General features: G+C 27.2%; 10 protein-coding genes and 1 non-coding gene across 11 annotated transcripts; 5 read left to right on the top strand and 6 right to left on the bottom strand.

Moving 5' to 3' along the window:
- Positions 1-160: 160 nt before the first annotated feature.
- On the top strand, positions 161-874 carry T552_02957 (hypothetical protein). The gene is made up of 3 exons (XM_018371479.1): positions 161-374; positions 424-741; positions 789-874. Exons 1-3 carry the CDS (start codon positions 206-208, stop codon positions 833-835), a joined length of 534 nt encoding a protein of 177 aa, XP_018224924.1. The 5' UTR covers positions 161-205; the 3' UTR covers positions 836-874.
- T552_02956 (hypothetical protein) lies at positions 355-2,430 on the bottom strand. The gene is made up of 6 exons (XM_018371478.1): positions 2,299-2,430; positions 2,176-2,251; positions 1,983-2,132; positions 1,801-1,942; positions 1,244-1,753; positions 355-1,202 (listed from the first exon to the last, which is right to left on the bottom strand). The coding sequence occupies exons 1-6, from the start codon at positions 2,382-2,384 to the stop codon at positions 877-879; spliced, it is 1,290 nt and encodes a 429-aa protein (XP_018224923.1). The 5' UTR covers positions 2,385-2,430; the 3' UTR covers positions 355-876.
- Positions 2,431-2,529: 99 nt separating this feature from the next.
- On the top strand, positions 2,530-4,804 carry T552_02955 (hypothetical protein). The gene is made up of 5 exons (XM_018371477.1): positions 2,530-2,556; positions 2,610-3,654; positions 3,714-3,831; positions 3,877-4,270; positions 4,313-4,804. The coding sequence occupies exons 2-5, from the start codon at positions 2,629-2,631 to the stop codon at positions 4,758-4,760; spliced, it is 1,986 nt and encodes a 661-aa protein (XP_018224922.1). The 5' UTR covers positions 2,530-2,556; positions 2,610-2,628; the 3' UTR covers positions 4,761-4,804.
- Positions 4,805-4,902: 98 nt separating this feature from the next.
- On the bottom strand, positions 4,903-7,845 carry T552_02954 (hypothetical protein). Its single transcript, XM_018371476.1, has 16 exons — positions 7,653-7,845; positions 7,522-7,602; positions 7,419-7,474; positions 7,284-7,372; positions 6,828-7,241; positions 6,718-6,784; positions 6,620-6,675; positions 6,434-6,577; positions 6,218-6,387; positions 6,030-6,169; positions 5,857-5,985; positions 5,722-5,807; positions 5,505-5,674; positions 5,302-5,460; positions 5,181-5,259; positions 4,903-5,141 (listed from the first exon to the last, which is right to left on the bottom strand). The coding sequence occupies exons 1-16, from the start codon at positions 7,798-7,800 to the stop codon at positions 4,949-4,951; spliced, it is 2,181 nt and encodes a 726-aa protein (XP_018224921.1). The 5' UTR covers positions 7,801-7,845; the 3' UTR covers positions 4,903-4,948.
- Positions 7,846-8,350: 505 nt separating this feature from the next.
- On the bottom strand, positions 8,351-12,394 carry T552_02953 (hypothetical protein). Its single transcript, XM_018371475.1, has 11 exons — positions 12,139-12,394; positions 11,999-12,084; positions 11,829-11,948; positions 11,162-11,775; positions 10,662-11,116; positions 10,029-10,618; positions 9,488-9,983; positions 9,252-9,441; positions 9,184-9,206; positions 8,821-9,141; positions 8,351-8,775 (listed from the first exon to the last, which is right to left on the bottom strand). Exons 1-11 carry the CDS (start codon positions 12,353-12,355, stop codon positions 8,396-8,398), a joined length of 3,492 nt encoding a protein of 1,163 aa, XP_018224920.1. The 5' UTR covers positions 12,356-12,394; the 3' UTR covers positions 8,351-8,395.
- A 294-nt stretch (positions 12,395-12,688) lies between these two features.
- T552_02952 (hypothetical protein) lies at positions 12,689-13,749 on the bottom strand. The gene is made up of 3 exons (XM_018371474.1): positions 13,637-13,749; positions 13,455-13,595; positions 12,689-13,409 (listed from the first exon to the last, which is right to left on the bottom strand). The coding sequence occupies exons 1-3, from the start codon at positions 13,701-13,703 to the stop codon at positions 12,733-12,735; spliced, it is 885 nt and encodes a 294-aa protein (XP_018224919.1). The 5' UTR covers positions 13,704-13,749; the 3' UTR covers positions 12,689-12,732.
- Positions 13,750-13,988: 239 nt separating this feature from the next.
- Positions 13,989-15,204, top strand: T552_02951 (hypothetical protein). Its single transcript, XM_018371473.1, has 5 exons — positions 13,989-14,097; positions 14,150-14,168; positions 14,213-14,295; positions 14,340-14,445; positions 14,493-15,204. The coding sequence occupies exons 1-5, from the start codon at positions 14,035-14,037 to the stop codon at positions 15,161-15,163; spliced, it is 942 nt and encodes a 313-aa protein (XP_018224918.1). The 5' UTR covers positions 13,989-14,034; the 3' UTR covers positions 15,164-15,204.
- A 1,021-nt stretch (positions 15,205-16,225) lies between these two features.
- On the top strand, positions 16,226-16,298 carry T552_05039. Its single transcript has one exon. It is a non-coding gene; the product is annotated as a tRNA-Val (tRNA).
- A 472-nt stretch (positions 16,299-16,770) lies between these two features.
- Positions 16,771-17,513, bottom strand: T552_02949 (hypothetical protein). Its single transcript, XM_018371472.1, has 3 exons — positions 17,391-17,513; positions 17,086-17,341; positions 16,771-17,034 (listed from the first exon to the last, which is right to left on the bottom strand). The coding sequence occupies exons 1-3, from the start codon at positions 17,469-17,471 to the stop codon at positions 16,817-16,819; spliced, it is 555 nt and encodes a 184-aa protein (XP_018224917.1). The 5' UTR covers positions 17,472-17,513; the 3' UTR covers positions 16,771-16,816.
- A 154-nt stretch (positions 17,514-17,667) lies between these two features.
- On the bottom strand, positions 17,668-19,102 carry T552_02948 (hypothetical protein). Its single transcript, XM_018371471.1, has 5 exons — positions 18,970-19,102; positions 18,412-18,920; positions 17,980-18,347; positions 17,786-17,926; positions 17,668-17,739 (listed from the first exon to the last, which is right to left on the bottom strand). Exons 1-5 carry the CDS (start codon positions 19,054-19,056, stop codon positions 17,714-17,716), a joined length of 1,131 nt encoding a protein of 376 aa, XP_018224916.1. The 5' UTR covers positions 19,057-19,102; the 3' UTR covers positions 17,668-17,713.
- Positions 19,103-19,300: 198 nt separating this feature from the next.
- Positions 19,301-22,793, top strand: T552_02947 (hypothetical protein). Its single transcript, XM_018371470.1, has 9 exons — positions 19,301-19,407; positions 19,461-19,513; positions 19,560-19,692; positions 19,739-19,830; positions 19,873-19,954; positions 20,003-20,378; positions 20,423-20,558; positions 20,605-20,791; positions 20,832-22,793. Exons 1-9 carry the CDS (start codon positions 19,345-19,347, stop codon positions 22,770-22,772), a joined length of 3,063 nt encoding a protein of 1,020 aa, XP_018224915.1. The 5' UTR covers positions 19,301-19,344; the 3' UTR covers positions 22,773-22,793.
- The last annotated feature ends 184 nt before the right edge of the window (positions 22,794-22,977 follow it).

The following is a 22,977-nucleotide window of genomic DNA, read 5'->3' as shown; positions in this document are numbered from 1 at the left end:
AACTTAAAAATACTTAGAATTTAATCATTTCTTAAGTAATTTCATTTAAAATAATATTATATTCCCTTGAATGGTAAGAATAAAGATTAATAAGCTTAATTTAAAAGACTTAAGGGAATATTAAGGCTTGCTTAAGAATAATTGTCTTATTATTAAAAAAGGTTAATTTTATTTTAAGAAATCGAAAAAATAGTTAAAAATTAATATGCGATGGCAAGGGATGAATCGGTTTTTTAATGTCAATCAAGTGTTAATTGGCATTGAAAAAGGCTTAATTAGAGAGAAATGTTCGTTTATTTATAAGAATATACGATGTTATTCAGATATTAAAGCTCCAGATACATCAATAAATAAGAGTCGACCTTCGATAGTAGGTAAATTTTATTAGAGAGAAATATATAAGATTTATCTAAAGAAATATAGTTAGTTCATTTCGTGGAGGATTTCTAGGATTTTTTATTGGAACAAGTCTTGCTAGCGCAGTAGGATATTATTATTTAATAAATGAATATCAATATGCATCAAATACACTTCTTTTGTCTATAGAAGAACTGCAGCATGTGACAGATTCTATTATTAAACGTGTGAAACAAGTAGAAAAGATAGAAAAAGATTTGAAAAAAATACAAGATAGTGCTATAACAAAAAGTGATCTTGAAAATGTTCAGGTAGATACAAAAAAAATGTTTGAAAGCCTAAATTTGGCACAACTAGAAGCAAATGAGAGGTTTTCAGAGTTAGGTAGGAATAAATGTTGTGTCAATATATGCAACTAATAATAAATATAGAAATGGATGTAGCAAAATTATCCCGTCAAGCACGTACTATTATATAATTTTAAAAATTGTAATATTTGTATGAATATGATCCTAAATTTTATACTTTTAAAACTTCCGAATTTTCTAATTCCTTATTCGTTTCTTTAATATATATTTCTTTCACCGATACTTTTTGTACATTTTTTTTCAATTTTTCTTTAACAGTTTTTGTTATGAATGCAATTTCTTCCATATTTTGTGCATTATTTAGATCATTAATTGCATTGTTAAGCCAAATAGTTTCATTCGAAAATTTTATTTCATTAATTTTTTTTTCATGTAAATCTTTCATGGTCTGTATTTCATTATTAGACAATTTTTCTTTTAAAGCTTCAATTGTATAATCTTCTGACTTAGGAAAAAGTGGCGATGACAAAATATTACCTTCAAAATTAGAAAATTGATTTCTCTTAAAAAGTTCTTACTTATTTTAAAAGTATTGTTAAATATTTCCTCCATCCAATCATGGTGTCTCATGTAACGTGCTATAGATATATCGCGAGGTGTTAAAAAATCCAATTCATCTCCTTGTGGTTCCTCCTCTTCTGATATCGTCTTTGAATGATGTAATAAAAGATTTTGAAAATTCGATGATCCATGATCCGTAGATGCTGATATATTTGTTTTTGGCTTTTTTTTTATATCATAAAATAAAGGCATATTTGGTTGCGCATTATATGCTGCTGCAGAATACGCCCCTCCTGATTGAGTAGTATATTGAGGTTTTTGAAAATTCTGATTTCCTTGAGTAGATGTTATATTATTATAATACATCATAGGTCTTGTTGGAACATTAGATGTGACTGAGTTATAAGATCGAGATGCTTGCGGCGTAGCACTTTCATATAATAAAAATGGCTTATTTTGAATAAAAGGAAGAGGATAAGTACGTGGTGGTTGAGGAATAGCTGTTTGACTATTCGCTGGTAAACGATCTATATATTTAATTTATATCGAATTTATATATTATCGAAAAAAATACCATTTTCGCTAGATCTTAAATAATAAATAAGCCATAATTGATCATTTCCCCCCTTGACAAGTCTAAATCTCCGTCTAATACGAGATGCATGTGATTCCGTCACTGGATGAAATCCATATTTATGTTCAAAAATTTCTACCGTCTAAAATAATTAATTTCTTATAAAACTACATAAAAAATACATTTCCCCCAATATCAATACGATAACAGTTTTCTGAATCCATATACTGAAGCCCATCTGGAGGCGGATGCATGCTTGATTCCGGTGAAAGCCATACTAAGAAAATTTGACCGTCTACAGGTTTATCAATAAAATTCCAAACAAAAGGAACCTTTAACTTTAATTTCCCTCAATAAAATCTCACAAAAATATACCTTTTGCACAACGCCCGGCGCTTTAAGAAGCATATCCGTAATAGACTCAATGGATAAATGTGGATTAACAGGATAACTTTAATAATTTTTAAATAAATATAAAAAAAATACAAAAATCTTCACCTTAATGTTGACTTACACCATACTTGATTCCTCCATTCTTGCTTAGGAATACTGCTCAATAAATATTGTTGAGCTGTTTCAATCATTTTATTATTTTTTTTATTATTTTTTAATATTTTTTAATATTTTTTATTATTTTTTAAGATAACCGCATCAAGATCGATACTACCATAGACGGCCTCGGTCAAGACAACAAAAAATGTTAAACTGACTTATTGAAAGAGTATAAACATTAAAAGACTGTATGAGTGTTATTTGGTTAGTTTTTCTTATGAATATTCTATCTTCTTTTTTTTGAGTTAATTTTTTAGACAAAAACTGTTAAAAAATATGGATAAGTCTTTAGATGTTTTTGAGGAAATTGATGGAATAGAAGAGAAGAAGGGGGTTGATGAGGGTTTTTCATATTTAAATAAGCTTATGGGAGTGGGATTTGTTGATTTTCTTCAAAAAAGCACATTTCAGGAGCAATTATCTCAGCTTACATCATTGTTATCAGTCCCTCGAATGAGATTATTTGAAAAAGAAGATATTGAGGCGGGAGAAGAATATTTTTGTATTTTTATGGATATGTCAGTATATATGTTGTCGTGGATTGAGTTGGCTATATATATATTTAAGTATTTTGATATGGAAGATGATATTGAATGGGTAAATCAAGCAAAAGGGTTATTTAATGAGCTAGAACAAGAGATCCGTGATTCTTCGCCGGTTTTTGATAAGTTTATAAAAGATTCATTTAGTCCAGCTTTTTTGAATTTGTCAAATTTTGATATTTTAAGTTTTAATGCAAAATGTCAAGAAGTTTATCAAGGCTGGATATTTATTAAAAAGTTATTAAGTTTTATAAAATCCCGGATAGAAATTTCGAAAGAATGGGTAGATTGTATTGAAATATTGAATCAGATAAATCAAGAACTTAAAAAGTGTGAAGTGCTTGTTTTCGAGATTAAAGAACGGTGTAATTATATTCCTTTTGTTTCGGATCGATTCGTTGAAATCAGCACCTTAGAATCATTTGTTAAGGATGTTTTTGATGGGGAGAAAGTAGGGATTTTAGAACAAATAAATTCAAGTGATGTATTGAATAAATGGAATATGAATTGTCAGAATTTTATTTGTCAAGTTCACGAGAAAGTTAAACCTCTTGAGACATCCCTTATTTTCTTTAAACTTCGAATTGAGTATTTCAAGGAGAAGGCGACGGAATTGTTTCCTAGTGCTATTCATAATATAGAACAAAAAAGACTCAATTTGGAAATTAAGTGTAATAAATTACAAGATGAGTTTTTTTATGTAAAAAAGAGGTTTCAGGAAGACAAATGGTTGTTTGTTTTTTCACAAGTTAATAAACAGGTAAGTTTAGAATTTATGTGTGCATGTTTTTATTGTATATATATTAATGATTTTTATAGGCTACCCAAATTATGGATTCTTTAGAATTGGAAATAAAAAAATTTAATGTTTTATCTCCTTTAACAAAAAAGGCGAGTGAATTTTATAAAACATATAAAATAAAAAAGGACAGTTATGGTATTTTTTTAAATAAAATTTTAATTGTATTTTAATAAATTATAGTTATTATACGGATTATTACGCTTATGGAATGGGGGATTTGGAACAAATTAACAAGTGATAGTCATGTTATTGAGGGTTATAATGTCTTGTATGAAAGATGGAAAAATTTGAACAAAGATATTATCAAAATCGATAATATAATTTTGAAAGATGATTCTACTTTTGAAATTGCTGAAGATAATTCTCAGTATGTTTCTCATGACTCAGAATCAGAAGCATCTCAATCAACTAAATCATGTATAATGACTCCAAAAACCCCGAAAAGTCCAAAATATCTAGCAAAGCAATATTCTTTAATTCCTGTATTTAAAACTACTCGTCGATCTTCATTATCTAGTACGTTAAAAACGGGATCAGAAAATTGTTATACGCCTAAAATTCTGCGTCATTCTAGGTATATAAAATATTTTTTTTAAAATTATTCTAAAAATATTAGTGTACCATTTAAAGGATCCAAAATGTTTTCTTTTGTTGAGGAAACACCTTCTTTACGGCTTTCTAAAATCAAATTATCTCCACCAATAATGGAAAAAGCGGAGGCCAACAATTCACCTGCATATCAATTAATTCCAAAATCAATGCCTATAAAAAACTCTTATTCAGGAACTAAAACGAGAGATCTTGAATCAAACATTCCTCGATCGTGTGATTCGATACGACGTATGGCATCTACTGGAGGAATATCATATAAAATACCTGATATGAAATATAAAGAAAATATTTCGTTTTCTAGTATACCACGACCATCTTTTCGAAGAATGACTTGCTTGCCTATTTTAGAGAGTAAGGATCCTATGAAAACAATTCCTTCGCAAAAAACATTTATGACTCGAACATCAATTCCTCTGATTAGAAAAAGAGAATGCATATTTGGAACTACTTAAAATTTATGAATTTCTTCATGCTATTTATGTATTTTTTAGCAATATTTTATAATAGAAAACATGAAGTTATTTAATAGTATTTAGTTTTTAAAATATTTTATTATTTTAAAAATGTTTATTAGCATTGTAATGTATTATAGGTTATATTTATAAATATTATTTTAGTAGTTTATTATTTTAATAGTTTATTATTTTTTAAGTTTGTATTGACCTAAAACAAACTCCAATTGTTCTTCTTTTACCATTAAAGCCAGAAATTCTCGTAATTCATCAATTGATCGATTATATAGATTTGGAGGGGGTACGAACATTTGCAATGTTGAGTGGATTCTTTCTAAAGTCAATGGACCCAGATTAGTGAGCATTCCATTTATAAACGACCTATAAATTAGAAGTTATTCTTGAAAAACAAATAATTACCAATATATTCTCATTTCTTCTGAAGCATGATCTTCTGCTACCTGAACATTTGAAATTAACTCCTCAAAAACCGAAAGAGCTAATATAATTAACAACGTCTTTTAATATTAAAAATCTAAACCTTTGTTGGATGGTTCTGCTTCTGCATATTCTAAAACTTTAAAAGTATCTTTTGAAATTTCTTTAAGAACCCCATATTTTACCCAAAAAAGAGTATTTCTTCTACAGTCTGCATAATCTTGTCCTATGGCGTCCATTACATCCTTTATAGTTTGTTCATCTAAAGATTTTAAGTAAATATATAGATATATTAATATTACTTGCCCTTTTCTTGAAAAAGTAAAATAATAGATGCGTGTACAGGTCTAACATTCATATTTAATGTCCTATCTTCCAGAATTATTTCAATTTGCACTTGGCCTAAATTAGGTATCCAATGTAATTTTCTTGAAGCTTTTAGTTTTTCAAAATTTTCTGCATAGTTATCCATATAGCTAATTAAATTAGACATTCCACACTTCAAATATTGCTTATATATTACCCCTGTATTTCTTTTGAAAGATATAATGTTTCTCCCTTAAAATTTGGCCAAAAAAGTTGAGAAAGTATGCTTGCATGTATTGGTGTCTTTAAATATTAAACTTTACTGTAACAAAATAATTTTTTAGAATATTACGTCATTATCAAATTCTTTATGTAGATTTGTATCAATTCTTTTAGATTCTGCAATGTCATGAAGCATTACATCACACATTTGCAAACTGTTTTCGCTAAATCGTAATTTTAAAAGCTCTAAATTTCGTAACTTAAAAACGTTAAGAAATGCTTTATTTTGAAACAATGTTTTACTTCTTTATCAGTTTCGTAATTCGTAGTAGTGAGAAGTCTTTCAGCTAGAAGATTCTGAAGTTCTCTAACAAAAATATCCTTATTTTCATAGATACTGACAAGACTTTTAATAATATCATTATTATTCATTTTTCGAAAGTCTAAATATAGTAGATAAATAATAATAATATAATTGTATATTTTATTACCAGGAGCTGCATCAAAGGGATCTGGTGTCCAATTAAGATTATCAAAATCATCATCATCATCATCTACTTGAACAGAAGATGGATTAGCTTGGCCAAGTTCTTCACTTAGTTCACTTGTTTCATCTCCAACAAGTCCTACCATAATACATTTGATAGTGTCATTTCGATTTCTATAAAATATTAATCAAAGAAAAAGCTATAATTTTTAAATATGACTTTAAATGTTTTCTAATAGGCTTTGCTACTTTATCTAAAAGGACACCAGGAGGATCTAAGATAAGAAAACATTTGATAGTTGATATATACTGAGAAATTATATCCTGTGTATCTGCTCCTGGATGCAAAAGTCTTGTTTTGCATCTAAAACATAATTAAATATATTCTAAATACTTTTTTACATACGATTCTTGAAACGAATTGACTAAATAATCTCTAAGAGGAGATAATTTCATAGATCGCTAAAAAATGTTATAATTTCAAAAGAATAAAATCTCTAATACTTTCAAATCTTCTAGCGCAACAGAAGAGTATGGATAATCTACTATAATATCGAATAGTTCATCAATTCTAAGAAAATTAATATCAGAAGGTATATAATATTTTATATTACCTTAATATTGCTAGAAAGTGACATGCAAGTGTTTCTAATTTTAAATATAAATCCTTCTTGTTTATATCAAACTTCAAAACCAAAAACGTGAGTTTTCCTAATTTATTAATAGTCCATTGAACAATTTCTTCTTGAACACTTCTGTTCCACTTTTTAGAATATTTTTCTCTTATATGTTTATTTAGCCTTCGAGATATGCTTTCAGAAAATGCTTTCTCCAAATGTCTTTGTAGTCCAACTAATTCTATGTTTTTGCAAGTAGAAAGGAAACATGTAACTTGAGGACTTGATTCGTTTTTTTCCCAAAACACCATATTTTCTGATAACCATTCTAAAAGAACAGAATAAAGTTTATCTTCTGAAATATAATTGTTAATTAATGCATGCAATGTTTGCTTAAATGATTCATTTGCGCTATTTTTATTAAAAAAGTGCCACGTATATACTTAAACTTACTCAAAATGAGTTAATATTAGTGGTCGTTGATAAATATGATATGCCTCTGTCAATTTTTCAATAAACTCCGTAAAATTAGACTGAGTAATCTATAAATTCATAAATATATCTTAAAAAATATAAAATGTAAATAACTTTATATGTTTGTAAAATAGGTAAAAATTTTTCTGTAAAATGAATCCTTATTGAATCTTTTCACAAATCAAATTTAAAACCCATTATATACAGTTAAACGTACGCTCATAACTTTCTTGTAATAGTTCTTTTAACCCGTGATGACAAAGAATATGAATTGCTGTTTTAATATTGGGTGAAACATCTGCAATATATATATTCTTTTTATAATCAAATATATTGTTTATAAAGTACCTTTATATTTGAATTCAGGAGTAAAGAATTGACTCGCTGATTCCCATGCTGCTAGAATATTTTCATTAAATTGATTGGATGGTTTAATATTCAAATTTTCTGAAAAAATGTGATTAAAAATAGTTCTTTTTGGAGGATTCCCGTTCATAACTTCGAAAAACAAAGCATCTTTCTTAATTTTAGCCCTGAAAATAGTTAATTCCAGTTTAAATAGTTGATATTATTATTTGAGATAAATTCATAGGTTAACTTGTTTATGAGTAAATAAAATAAAAAACTGTAGAAAATACAGAGACATTCCCATTATTTTATATGAAAAATCACTTTGGTGACATTAATAATCCTGGACTTACGTTTATATAGCCTTATTAACTAGAAATTTGTCTGAATAGAAAATATTTATCTCTAGGATTTACTGATTCATAAAAAAAACATTTAGGAAATATTAAAAATTGCAGCTTGAAAGGATATAAGCTTAATCTGATTAAAGATAAATATCTTAATCAATTTATATTTTTAAAATGAATTTTTAGTTGAAATATCTAATTATGAATAATTTTATCCGGTATTGATGTTATTATATTAAAAGAAATTAATTAGTAGATAGCTTTATGAGTTAGTGAAAAGAATCAAAAACAAGTCTGAATAAGTTTTAAAATGATTAGATAAAAATAATAGATAATCCTGTATTTCTGAATGTATAGTATAATGATCAATATGAAGATATAGCGTTTAATAGATAATTATGAATCCTTTATATTCAATTTTAGTCTGATGTTAATAGAAGCGAGTTCTGTTGCAAGATATTTGAATACATATGGTAATGCAATGATTGCAATATTATTTCCTCCTTTAAATTTTTTACCCGTACTATCTTGCCATATATCGCAATCATTTTCAAATCCTGTAACTTCTGATGCACAAAGGCGACATCTTATGTTTGATCTAAATGAGTTTCCAGTACTAGCCATGATCATAGTTGGGGTAAGAGAAAGAATAGAACCACAAGGTTTACATATCCATGCTTTTGTATAATCACTACAATTCATTAAACGATCCTGTAAAATATATGCTGTTCCATGAGCTATTATGCTATCGCGCTCCATTTCTCCGAAACGAATACCTATTATATATTTAGAAAATATAACTTTAAATAAAAAATATTTACCTCCTGCACGTTTTCGTCCTTTAACAGGCTGATGTGTAAGACTGTGAACAGGTCCTGTTGAACGCACTTGAAATTTATCAGATACCATATGCCTTAATCGTTGATAATAAACAATTCCTATAAATATTTCTGCTTCCATAATATCACCCGTAATTCCTGAATAAAATGTTTCATTGCCATTGTATCCATAACCAGCTTTTATTAATTGTTTCCCAAAATAATCTACTGCAGTGTTTTTTTCGCTAAACATAAATGGTGTGGAATCTTCTACTAGTCCATGCAGTGCACCTGCTTTACCGGCCATACTTTCTATGAACATTCCTAGTGCATTTTTAATAATATAAATGAAGTTTATGATTCTACCTATAGTCATACGACTAGGAAACCTAAAACAAAATTAACTTTATATAATAGAATGTGCATTAATATACGCATGAGGATTAATAATAATATCGGGTTGTATTCCATTCTCACTGAATGGCATGTCTACTGCTGGCCATTTTTGAGAACAGACACCTTTTTGCCCATGTCTAGATGAAAATTTATCACCAATTGTTGCAGGACGAGAGATTCGAAGTTTTATATGAACGCATTGACATTCCATATCTCCAGAGTCATTCCCTGATTTAGTCAGTATTTGTATTTGAATATTTTCTAAAAAAAAGACCAAGTAATCTAACTTCTTCTACAAAAACATCTTCTGTCCCATGATACTCGTGAATTATTGTTTTTCCTGTTGTTTCATCAAAGTAGGCTGCCAAAGGATCGCCATCCTCTAATTTTATACCAATTATTGGTAATCCATCTGCGTCCAATTTTTCTATCCATTTAGGATGAAGTTTATCATTTCCAAATCCAAAATGATATATAATCCTTTCCCCCTTTTGTCGCTTTTGTGCTAAATCTACCTTCTCACTTTTGTAAATTGTGCTATAAGCAAATCCTCTTTCATATGATGATTTATTGATAACTATAGCATCTTCCATATCATACCCCGTATATGAAATAACAGCAACGACTGCATTTGTTCCATTAGGAAAGTTATCCAATCCATAAATATCATATGTTTTTGAGCGAACAATGGGCGTTTGTCCTGTTTGTAGAAGATAAAGTCTATCATCAGTTCTATATCTTAATGATGATGCAGGTGTTCCCATAGTTTGCTTAAGAAATTAGAATATTTTACATTATTTATTGTATATTAATACCTTTGCCATTTGACATTGATACATATTTCTTGGAGATTGATTATAATCAGAAAATGGTGTTAAAGATGCAAGAATTGAAAATATGTTAGATGTATTTAATTCAGAATGAGAATATTGTGAATCTACTTCTCCAGAAAAATGCGAGTCTATATCTATATCTAAATATACTTGTTCAAATGGTCCAATGATATCTTCTTTATTTAGTGCAAGATATTTAACAGGACGAGTCATGCGAGATCTTGATGAAAATATATATAATCCTTTGTATTGTCCTCCTGAAGATTTAGGAATTAGTCCAAGTTCAAGTTCCAAAGGAACATTATGTGAATTTTCGACTTTCCAATGACGAAGTAATTGGGCAATATGAGATGCTAGTTTATCTGTACAATATCCAATAATTTTTCCATTAAGCTGTACACATGAATGTTCCTTACTCACTATATTTGATGTTGGATTTACTCCAAGACTTACGAGTAAATATGGTATGGAATCTATGTTAATATTTGATGTAATAATTTTACATTTATATGTTAGATGATTTAATAGACCACATGGAGCCCCGTCAGGTGTATGAACAGGACAGAGAAATCCTTATAACATTAATTTATATGAATTGAAATAATAGAAATATACCCCATGCTTCTGGAAGAAGTTTACGAACTGTTGTAGTTTTAACATCTGCAAAAAATGCACCTCTATGTACCATCCTAAAATGACTTAAATAACGATAAAAGTTAAGCTTTTCTGCAACTATGGTAAATCCTGTTGTCTGTTGCAAATCCAAGCCACTAGAACTAACTAAATTGCCTGTGCTAAGAAAATATTGTAATTTTGAACCAATATCATTAGGAACTCTTTGAAATAATTTAGAAATATATTTTTTTTCAAAAAAGTTAACTGAATTATTTGATTTTCGAAGATCTTGCAAAACAGTGTTTTTCAAAGAGTATAGATAATCTTCTATTTTTTCTTTAATAATCATTCCATATAAAAAACCCCCAAGAAGTATTTCCTGATGCTGAAGAGAATCTGGATCATCTTGACAGCAGTCTCCAGAGACAAGACTATAAAGTTTTTGTATCATAAATCTAAAAAGTTAGAAAGTGTGTTAATAATATATACATGAAATATACATTAACATGCGAAATTTATCATAATTGTTTTCCAAATGAACTAAGACAACCTTCCTTAATAACTCCTTACCAATAGAAACATAAGTAAGATCTTCATCCAAGTTTAATATAATTCTAAACTTTTCACCGAGATATTGTAAAGTTTGTTCTTGTGTATAAAGTTCGTAGTTTTTATATGTTCTAAGCAAAATCTCAACTTGATCTATTAAAACTGTGTTCTTTCTATCTGATCCAATAATAGAATCAAAAATTTCTTTATCATTTGTATTTATAAGTGCCTTGAGAATCATGATTACAGGAACTAAATATTCGCTTTTCCTCCATGAAAATCGAAAAATACAGTTTCCATCACTCAAATAATGTAAAGTATTCGTTTGGGATGTTTCATCAGGTCTAACACAGCGAATTTGTGTTCCAAAATGTGTATAATGTGTACCTCTGTTTGTAAATGAGGATCGTATTAAACCCATTACGTAATTTCTTCTTGGGACAATAAGCATCCGAATAATCTTTTCGTTTCCATTGATGATAAAATACCCTCCAAGTTCTTCCGATTCTTCTCTAGATGCAATAAGATCTGCTGGTGATAGTTTTTCAATATGACATCGGTTCGACTAAATTGTTAATAATATGTATAAAATATATGAAATATCTTAATTTTTCTTACCCTAACCATAATTGGAATTTGCCCAAATTCTCTTATTTCTGTTGTTTCTTCTCCATCATTTACACTCCATGCAAGCTTCAAAAGAAGGCGAGCTTTATATGTGCAAAAACGTTCACGGCACTAGCAAAACTAAATATTCCATATATCTTTATATATATACTATATATTACTTCTGATGGGAGTATTTTTCGGTTGATACATGTACGTTCACGAGTTGGAAGAGTTGGTTTTGCAATTTGAACTTCTTCGACACGAACTACCCGCCGTTAAATCAATAAACTTAATTGTTTCCTAGAATGATGGCCTTTACATGACAATTTATTACCAAGTACTCCATTTTCCATATCAAAAACTGATTTTTTCCCAATATCTTGGACTGCAAGATTTAATAATTGATCATCAGTCAATGCGTTAAATGATTCAATGTGAGGAGCAGTGATTGCTAAAAGATCTGGATATGCTGACTCCTTTCTTGGGTTCCGAAATAATTTTTCTCTTTCTAATGTATGAAAACTTTGGATACCCATTATTTTATAGTTTTGGATAAAATTAGAGGTTAAAAGCCGATATAATTAAATAAAATTGATAAACGATTAAATGAGCAAGATTGTATTGAAAAAATATATTATGTTTATGTTTGAAACATATGAATTAGTAGAATTGATATTTTTTGAAAATATTTGAGTTTCTAGAAATTGATAAAGAGGTTTTTTGAAATAAGAGTTGATTAATTCATGATATTAAAAAAAAAAGAAATGTAATTAATTATTTGCTAATACAACGAGAATTCCATTTAAATAATGATTTTCTGATTAATGCGTGCTATCTATATTATTTGTATGATTAGACTGTTAGAAATACTGTTTTATATTTATAAAATCAATTAAACATTCTTGATATGACATTATGCTAAAGATATAGATTTTTCAGTTTCTTCATTCGTTTCATGTTTAATAACAGCTACCGTAGACAAATCAGGTTTTCGAAAATTGTTATGACTTTGTTCCGTTACTAAATTATTGTTTGATATATGTTCTCTTTCGTAAGATAATTGTCCTGGACGCCACGAATGTAACGCTTCTTCTGCTTCTAAAAGAAGCTCTTTTGCTTCTTTTTCTGATTCATATGCAATACGTGCATCTCCTGGAATTACCGGGGTATCATCTAATAAATCTAAAAGTTTGCGGCCATAATGTGATAAAAGACGTTGTTTTTCTGCTCGCTCTTGAACTGACGAAAAATACATATTATATGCCTCTTTTAATTTTTGTCGAGACACATGGGTTAATTGTGCTTCAGCTACAAGATTCTCCGCTTCCAAACGAACCAATTTTTGTTCTTGCTCAATCAATTTAATTGATTCTGGATCTTTATGCTTTAACATGACAATTTGATCTATTAATTTTTGTTTTGCATCTCTTAATGGTTGTACTGAATTTTCAATATTACGAATTGTTTTTAATACTCTTCGTGAATCATCAATTTGACTTGCATGATTTTCCTCAATATCTCCTATTTCTGAAAGAATAACTGCCACCTTATCACTTAAATCTCCAATAGCATCATCTCCCGTTTCTTCCCCTATTATCCTTATTTATTATTTGTCTTTTTTTTCTAATTAAATACCCCATTGTGATAATTGTAACGCAACTGTTTGTTGCTCTCGTCCTGCTGTTTCGTATGCTGAAACTAAATTATTTTCCATCTTAATAAGCTTTGGAAGGCTTGTATGAGTTGCATGACCTCTTAAACTTAAGAATGTAAATCCTATTTTTATTAATTTAATTTAATCTTTTTAAGATCTTTACTATGTCCATTTGTACGTGAACTCCCTGATGTAGGTCTTCCATGGCGAAGAGAATGGCTTCTATTCATGTTATTTCCTTTTTATATTTCAAAAATATATATTTTTTAATATTGATTTATCGTTAGTTTTGATAAGACGATATCATCTTAATCAGTGTTAGGTTTGATTGTATACGTTTTAGGGTTATTTTTAAGGGTTAATAGTTAAGGGTTTAGGGCTTTATACTTGTTATGTTATTAGTGCTAGTTATAATAGAACTAGTTTTGTAAAATACTAGGATGTGTGCCGTTAGTCTTATCATATGATCAGATTCAGAATTCATTTTAGATAAATTATTTTTTCCTATTTTAAGAATAGTTTTAAGTTAAAAAATCATAAAATCGATTATTTTAATTAAACATGACGGAGCTAATTCCTGTTTCTAATGATAAACTTGAAAAACAAGATAATTTTCAATCAAAAGTAAGATATTAATAAATTAATAAGATAAATAATTTTCTTATGAATAAATTAGACGACAACAGCTTATGAAAGTAAGGCTAAGGGGTATTTATGAGTATATAATATTTTTATATAGATGATTTAGCGACTGAAAATACATGGGTTAAATTTCGTAAAGTGTTACGGGAGCCTCTTGCAGAATTCTTTGCATGTTTGGTGGTATTTTTTTTTTTATTTTTATATAAGTTGAATCATTGGTATAGATGATTATTTTCGGTGATGGAGTTGTTGCGCAAGTTGTTCTTTCGAATAGTACAAAAGGAAATTATCAATCAATTAATTGGGGTTGGGGTATTGGTGTTATGTTTGGTATAATTGGATAGATTTAACATAAGATATGAATAACAGGTAATTAGGTGTTTATATTAGTGGAGGAATTTCTGGGGGGCATTTAAATCCATGTGTAACGCTGGCAAATTGTGTGTTTCGAAAATTTCCATTTTGGAAGTTTCCTATTTACGCCATTTCTCAAACACTAGGTTGTTTTTTTGGCGCATTAATTGTTTATCTAAACTATTATTCTGCATTTGATGCATTTGAAGGAGCGGGTCTAAGAACAGTTATTGGATCGACTTCAACAGCTTCTGTTTTTAGTACCTATCCTGCTATTTTTCTTTCAACAGGAAGGCAATTTTTATCTGAACTCGTGAGTTCTGCTGTACTTATGGCATGTATTTTTGCTATTTGTGACCAATACAATACGCCAGCAAATGATAAAGGCCCTTTGATTATTCTTTTTCTCATTTTCGGTATTGGCGCATGTTTGGGTTGGCAAACAGGTTATGCAATTAATATGTCTCGTGATTTCGGAACACGTCTTTTATCTTATGCTGTAGGTTATGGTAACGAAGTATGGTCTGCCGGTCATTATTATTTTTGGGTACCTATGGTTGCACCTTTTGCAGGATGTTTATTGGGAGGGTTTTTATATGATTTCTTTATTTATACGGGAACTGAATCACCATTGAATTTTCCATATTTTGGTTTAAAACGGTTGTCTCGTAAGGTCTCACGTTCATTTTTATGACATTTATAAGATTATTACTCAGATGTAGTACTTAGAACTCATATTTGTTCATGTTTAAACATTAAATGGTTGCGGAATATGATACGTTATGATAGCTAATAATATATTATTTTATAAATATAATCTTGTTTGAAATTTATGGGTATATGTATTTTATTATATTATATAAAAATGTTTTATGGCTAATAAAGTATTATTTAATGGCTTTCATTTAAATGTTTTTTGATTTTGATGGAAAAGTGTCTAAATATTCAATATGCATTTACATTTTATTAAATACATGTAATTATATGATTAATATTATATTTTTGTCTATAAGATGGCTTATGTAAATACAGACTTAATAAAATATTATTCAGATAGATATTTAAGATTTTATTAAAGTTAATTTTATCTAAAAATATAAAAATAGCATATTTTAATATTTTTGAAATTATATTATAAATATAATTGATATTTTTATGAAAGATTTTTTCTATTTTTAGAAATATAGAGCTAGTATATTAAAAAAACAATGTATCTTTGTTTAGAATCTAAAATTAATGTTTTTCATGTTATTTATGTGTTTCTTTCAATGATTTTATAAAATCCTATTTTCTATCTAGAAAAAAATCATATCTATATCAATTCGTTTTTATTAAGTCTTAACGCCAAATTTATTATATTTATTATTTTTATTTTATTTATATATGTTAAATATATCTTTGTTTTTATAAATTCATTTTTAAAGTTTATAAAGTCCTTATAATATAATAATCATTATTGTTTTATTTAAATTTTTCTAGATATATTTCTTCAATAAATTTATAAATACATATCTTTTGATTTTGAAATATATAAAATTTTATTTTAAAGTTTTTAAATTAATGTATAGAATTGATATGAAACAATATAGAAAAATTTTGTATTGTTTCAACTATTTTTTCATGTTTATTTAGAATAGTATATATTAAGATTATAAATTCTCTTAAATTTCCTTAAGTATAATGTTTAAAGTAAATAGTTTAGATTACAAAGTAATTCATCTTTATTTTTTGATAATTTGCTAAAAATTTGGAATAGGCACGTATGATGTAGTGGTTATCATATTCGCTTCACACGCGAGAGGTCCTCGGTTCGATCCCGAGTACGTGCAGTAAGAGATTAAGGAAAAGCATTTTTTGTTTTTATATCTTGAAAAATATAATTATAAGAAGTAGGTCTTTTAGATTTAGTGATGAAAACGTACTTTTTTATTTTAATATTTAAGATAATTTATGTTTAAATTTTTGTAAGTTTTTTATAACTAATATCTTTTTCTTTTCTATGAATAAATCTTTATCATTTTATTTATATTTATTTATTTTAAAACTTATTTATATATCTAATTATTTTCTTCAATAAACTATAATTTTTTTATATAATGAAATGTAAATTTAAGAGTTTATGAAATAAATAAGATTTTATATATAACAGTTTTCATATAAATAATCCTTTTTTACATTTAAATATTTCATAAAATGATAATATTATTTTATTTAGATTAACCTTTTTTAATAATTCTATCAAAGAATTTAAATAGTTATTTAAATGTTTTGTTTAATATACTGATATTATTTTATGTTCTTTTTCAATGTTTAATTCAATTTTTAAGGTCTATTTTGTTTTTTTCATTTAGTACAAAAAGCGCCGACTACTTTGTAAATGTTTCTTAGGACGTTTACTTAACGTTTCTGAATGTAAAACTGTTTGTTCTGCACAAAATTGACTACTTTGTAAAACAAGAATACCTATTAAAATAAGTGCTAATACAACATGTGTTGCTGCTAAGATTCTTAATGTATCTATTTTATTAAATGAATTATAAGTACGCTGGAAAATAGTTTCAAGGCCTATTATTAAATAATGTAAATGAAGAGTATTATAGTAATAAAAAATTATACCTTGAATAAGATAAACATTATAAATTATAATCCCTGCGATATAAAGAACTAAACTTCCACTATCAAATAATAGATTACTTTTATTTCCTCCATAAAGTTTCATGACATGTGCAAAAAAGCCAAAACATATTAATATATGTAAAAGGATTTTATGAATAGATGGTGCTTGATATAATAATAAGTAATATGTTTCTGCATTTAAAAGAGCTTGGTCTGTTGCTGGATTCTTCCAAAATGTAAAATGATCCACTATCCACTTAATTTATTGTCAGTCTTTAAATTTCCATAGCTTTAAAAAAACTAACACTAATGAAAAGAATCCCAAGGAAAAATGAACTGCTACAAACAATTAAATAACTTGCAAGGGTTTTTTTCATTTTTACCATCTTGCGAAAATATGTTTTACCCTATTATTTTTTATATTAAAGAACTTATAAATCAATTATTAAGTGCTTTATGTAAAAATTTCCATAATAGTATACCTATTTTTAAAGTATATTAAATGAGTTAGGCTTAGCCTTAATGTATTAATTTAGTTTTTACTTAAATGTTTGATGAATAGATTATATTAAGAAAATAAATATATATATGTTCAAAATGACTATTTGTTTGGTATAATGAGTAAAAATTATTTTTTAAGAATTTTCTCTAATTCTATTGAGTTATTAGTTTGAAAATATGTAAAAATATAGATAATCACTTTTTCGAAGAGGATCATTTAGTTTAAGTTCTGGGAGAATTACTTTCCATTCGATATAAACATTACCTCTATCTAATTTACCCGATTTCTCTAATGAATTCCATACTGGCATCCCTTTTTGTGGAAATACATCAACATGATCTATATTATGTTAAGTTTTTAAAAAGTTAATAATTTGGGTTTAATTTATATACTTGATTGCACAATATGACCCGCTTGTTTTGTTATATTAAAATATTCATTATTAAATAGCTTAATTTTGCGACTCCAGCCCCCTAGTAATGCATTTGAAAGAGAAATCATTTCGATGCGATATAGATCATTGTTTTTTCGTATCCAACCACTTTTCGAGTAGGGTTTTTCAGTAATAACAATATAAAGATCACCTGCCACCCAATCTGGACTTTCGTTTGCTTCATTTTCAAAAACAAATTGATAACCATAGGGTGCACCCGGTGGGATATTTAACGTATACTTTTCGTTCTTTCTTAAAACCTTTTTTCCATTACAGAGAGTACATGGATGTGATATCACATGTCCTTGTCCAGAGCATGAATCACAACTAACTTCGTTAGTAAATTTATTTATTATCTATATATATAGATATATAGATATATAGATATTACATTATTTGAAACGTTTGAAACATTCCTGGGGCTATCATTTGACGTATAAGTTGAACTCCTCTTCCGTTACATTCACTACAACGTGCTAAACTATCTTTATGTTTAGGATCTCGTCCCGATCCTTTACAATGATTACATAATACTTCTTTATCAACATCGACTATATGAATTCCTCCATAATATAATGATTCTAGTTCTAATTCTATATCTTTCCTAATATCTGGTCCTTTTTTCTCTTCATGAAATCCTCCTTGAAAGAACCTCGAAAAAATATCAAATGGATCATGATTTTTCGCATCACCATATTCTTCATGTTCCCTTAATCCATCTTCTCCACTCATATCATAGATCCTACGTTTTTCCGGGTTGCTTAATACCTCATACGCATGTGATATATCTCGAAATTTCTTTTCATCTCCACCATTCTTGTCTGGATGCCATTTTTTTGAAAGACGATAATATGCTTTCTTTAAATCTCTACTATTTGCATTTCTATCTACTTCAAGGATCTAAATATTTATCAATTCCTTGTTTTTTATTAAAATTCCTTGGCCAAACTTTATAATAGTCTGTTTCTGCATAAATAAAAGAAGAGAAAATATATATAAAGGAAAATATAAGATGTATTATAAGTCTTATATTCATCCTTATGCTCTTCAGTTATAAAATTATTTAATTTATAATAAGTTGTATAAACTGTAGTTAATATATGTTTAATATTAAATTTTTGTCGACGACCTCCGATATAGATAAAAAACATATTGACTGATATAAGACAAGTAATGGCCATTTTTCTTGAAAATATCTAAAGAATATTGAATTGTTGATATAAAAATACTATATCTTCCTTTTTTTTAGGAGAAAAAACGGTGAAAAAGTGTTGAATTATAGAAATAGGAGTTTGCATAGAAAGAACATATAGTGTTTAGAATAATGGATATATCACCGCCTCCTTTGCCTAAAATTACGGAAGGGATGATTCCTCTGAAAGATGTGGTGCGTTTTTTATGTTTAAATGGGATTTATATGATTTTTTAATGAAATTTTAGATTCAACAAGTTGTTTATCATACATTTTCAGAACTTCAAAATATTTTGGAATTGTAAGTTTTATTTTAAGTGAAATGAAAGTTTTGATATGTGGTTAAGACTTCCTTCTATGTCAAATGTTTCAAAAAAACGAACAATTCTTGAATATATATTTTCAACAAAAAGGCAAATGATTAAGTTATATGTTCTTGTTAAATGGGCATATAGTTCTGAAGAAGTTCAAAAATGCATTGTATTTTTGAAAACAATATATATATATATTTTTAAATATAGAATAGGATATTATTGCATTTTTGCAAGGTCAAAAAAATTGTTTCTCAAATGTTATTCATTCTTTGAAAGCAATTGTACATCAATTGTCATATGCTCGGTATATTTTTGACATTTTTATTTGTATTTTATTGTATTTTAGGGTTAGAAGTCCTGATATTGTTACTGCTATGGAAGTTCTTTCTACAGGAACTTTTCCTCGACTTAAATTTTCAGAAATATCTGTAAGAAGTGCTTATTTTCTATAACATAATTATATATAGATATATTAGGCTGCATTTATAACACCAGACACTTTAAGCCCTAATAAAGTTCTACAAACTTTTAACATACTTAATATATTAATTTCGTTGAGGTTGTCTTTATATCAAGTTTTACCATATTCTATGTTATCTTATGTTGTGGAAAATGGGAGAGCTAAATTTTTAGTTGAGAATGAATTTGTGATTTATTTAAGTTTTGTTGGAGAAGACATTTCTAAAACAAATGATTTTTTATGGTTTTTAGTTGATTTTGAATGGAATTTTGAAGGAGCTCCTGCTACAAATGATGATATAAAAGATGAAATTGAGAAATTTGGTAATGAAATTTTAAAGTCATCTGTTGCTCAAAAAAAAGAACCTATAGTAGAATTGTATAATTTTCTTCGTAAGTTTAGCACTAATTTTATATTTTTTTTTTCATGCTTTAAGATAAATTTACTCTTTTTTATAAACTTGAAATTATAGTTATAGAAGCAAAGGAAATGGTATATGGAAAATGGAAAGATAGGCTTAATGTTAGTTTTGATAGTTTTAAAAGATCATTAACATTGAAATATTGGCCAATGTTATTATGGGACTATTATTTTTTTACTTATTTCTGATGAATTTAGGACATCAATGAAAAAAAATATAATTTGGCCTAATAGTATTCGAATATATATTGATATACCTAAGAAGAAAAGCATTGTTCCTTATATGTTTCCGTATAATCGAATATCTTTTGATTACGATTATTCGGTAATAACATATTCTTGGAAAATTGGAGATGAGATTCAATCTTGTAATGATCTAAATATTGTAATTTATATTTCTAAATGACATTTTTTAACTTTTTTAGAATGAAACAAATATATCAGCTAAAGAGATAGTATCTAAAATTATTAATGCTCATTCAATGCTGCTTCTAAAAAAAATCTACACAATATTACTAGAATCTAATAGTTTTTCAATTAATTCTATTTTTATTTCTAGTATGGGTAAAAATAATGAAGTTCCTGTTTTAAGAATTAGATGTTCAAAAGCAAAAAATATATTAATATTTATTAATCCTATTTGTGGAAAATTTAAGCTCATGGAATCAGATTTTTTTCTATGTTCACCTTTAAGTATAAAAAATTATGGAAAGCTAATTAATATTCCAAATCAAAATATATTAGAAATATTAATTCGACTAAAATGCAAAATATTATATGATGATATTGAATCAAAGGCCAAATTTTTAGGTTGGGATGTTGTTAAGTTTCCTTTAGGATCTTTTAAACAAAAAGATTTTAAGGATAATTTTGGATCAGAAATTAAATATACAATTTTTTTGACGAATTCTATATTAGGTTGGAAACAAATGTCTTCTAAAAGTATTTTTTTTGTTGTGTGTTTTCTTTCTGGACAAAATACTAGCTGGTGGCTTCTGGAAGTTGCTATTTCGAGATATGATATTTTTTTAGGCTGGAATATTTTATGGTCTGAAAAAATACAAATACATTCAGGAAAAAAACGAAAATTTAATGAATCAGATTTCCAAGTAGATTCTTATCTTTCACCGACATATTCTTTGCTTGAAAGCATTTATAAATATTCTATAATAAGAGTAGCAATTCTTCAGTTTTCTCGAGATCTTGACAGAAGGGGCATTCATTACGGATACTTGCATGATCTTTCTATATGTCGATTATTGGTAATACCTTTTTTTTATTTTTATACTAATGATATTTCCCCGATGGCTAAAGTTTGGATTTGTAAAAACATGTTTGCTCAGTTTTCATTTTCTGAACATTCTTTTGATGAATTAAAAATTATTTTTTATGGGAAGTTGATTAACCTTAAGTTTATAACAGCATTGTTGCAGCAATATAAAAGAGATAACATTGAACTTTCTGTTAAATCTAAATATTTTTTAATGAAAATTACTTATAAAATGGGTAAAAATATATCTTCTGTTATTGATGTGTTTCTTGAATTGTGGTTAAAAATAGAGACAGTTATCAGGCTTGTCTTTAAATCAAATGAATTTAATCATTTTTTAGTTTTAGACGATTTTAATTTAGATGCTGTTAGATTTTCTTATTACAAAAAAAACTATTTTTGGCTAGAAATTGGATACGATAACCATTATCAAAAAACTAATCCTCCTCTAATAAAGTATTGTCTTGAAATTGGTGCTATTGATGGTTATATGAATCCACATTCTAGAATTAAGGCTCACCTTTGTCAAATATTAGAGGATTCTCGTGGAAATATTCACTTATTTGCAGAAATTATTTACAAAACACTCCCTTTTTTGGAAATTGTTGGGAAATTAGAGGCGGAAACTCTTGGGACATCTAATTTTCATGTATTATTTCAATCTTCATTAGAATTTATTATTACGTATACAAAAAATCAATATGCTTTGGGCGTTATATTAAAATCAGTACCTTCCAATTTATTGAATAACAATGCAATTGCCCTTGATAAAGGAACACTTGTATATTATATTTTTGATATAGCATTAAAATATCAATCAGTTGATTTTTTAGAAACATATAAAAAGATGGAAAGACAAGACATTGAAAACGGATCCATGGAATTAGAGGGATACGTAGGGACTAAGCTAGAATCTTCGAACAATTTAAAATCCCCCTATAATATAATTGAATCTTGTCGATTTATATGGAGTAGAGGAATCGATATTGGAAAAGAGTATAAAAAAAGAATTTTTCCTGTAGATGATGGTTTAATATGTACATCAGATGTAATTGCAAATATCATTAATAAAATACATACTATAATTGTGGGATAAATGCATCTATTAAACAATTCCTTTTTTTTAAATGTTAATATATTCTAAATATTTTTATATTTAAATAAATGATTTAAATAAATGATTTAAATGGGCTATTTTAATTTATTCTTAGTTCTATTATAACTTATATTTAAACATATTTCTTATTTTAATTAATCTACTCCCTCTTTTTATTATGGCACTTTTAATAAATATTTAGTTC

Source organism: Pneumocystis carinii (assembly GCF_001477545.1).
Source record: "Pneumocystis carinii B80 chromosome Unknown supercont1.13, whole genome shotgun sequence".
NCBI lineage: Eukaryota > Fungi > Ascomycota > Pneumocystomycetes > Pneumocystales > Pneumocystaceae > Pneumocystis > Pneumocystis carinii.
This window is presented reverse-complemented; position numbering and strand designations above follow the sequence as displayed.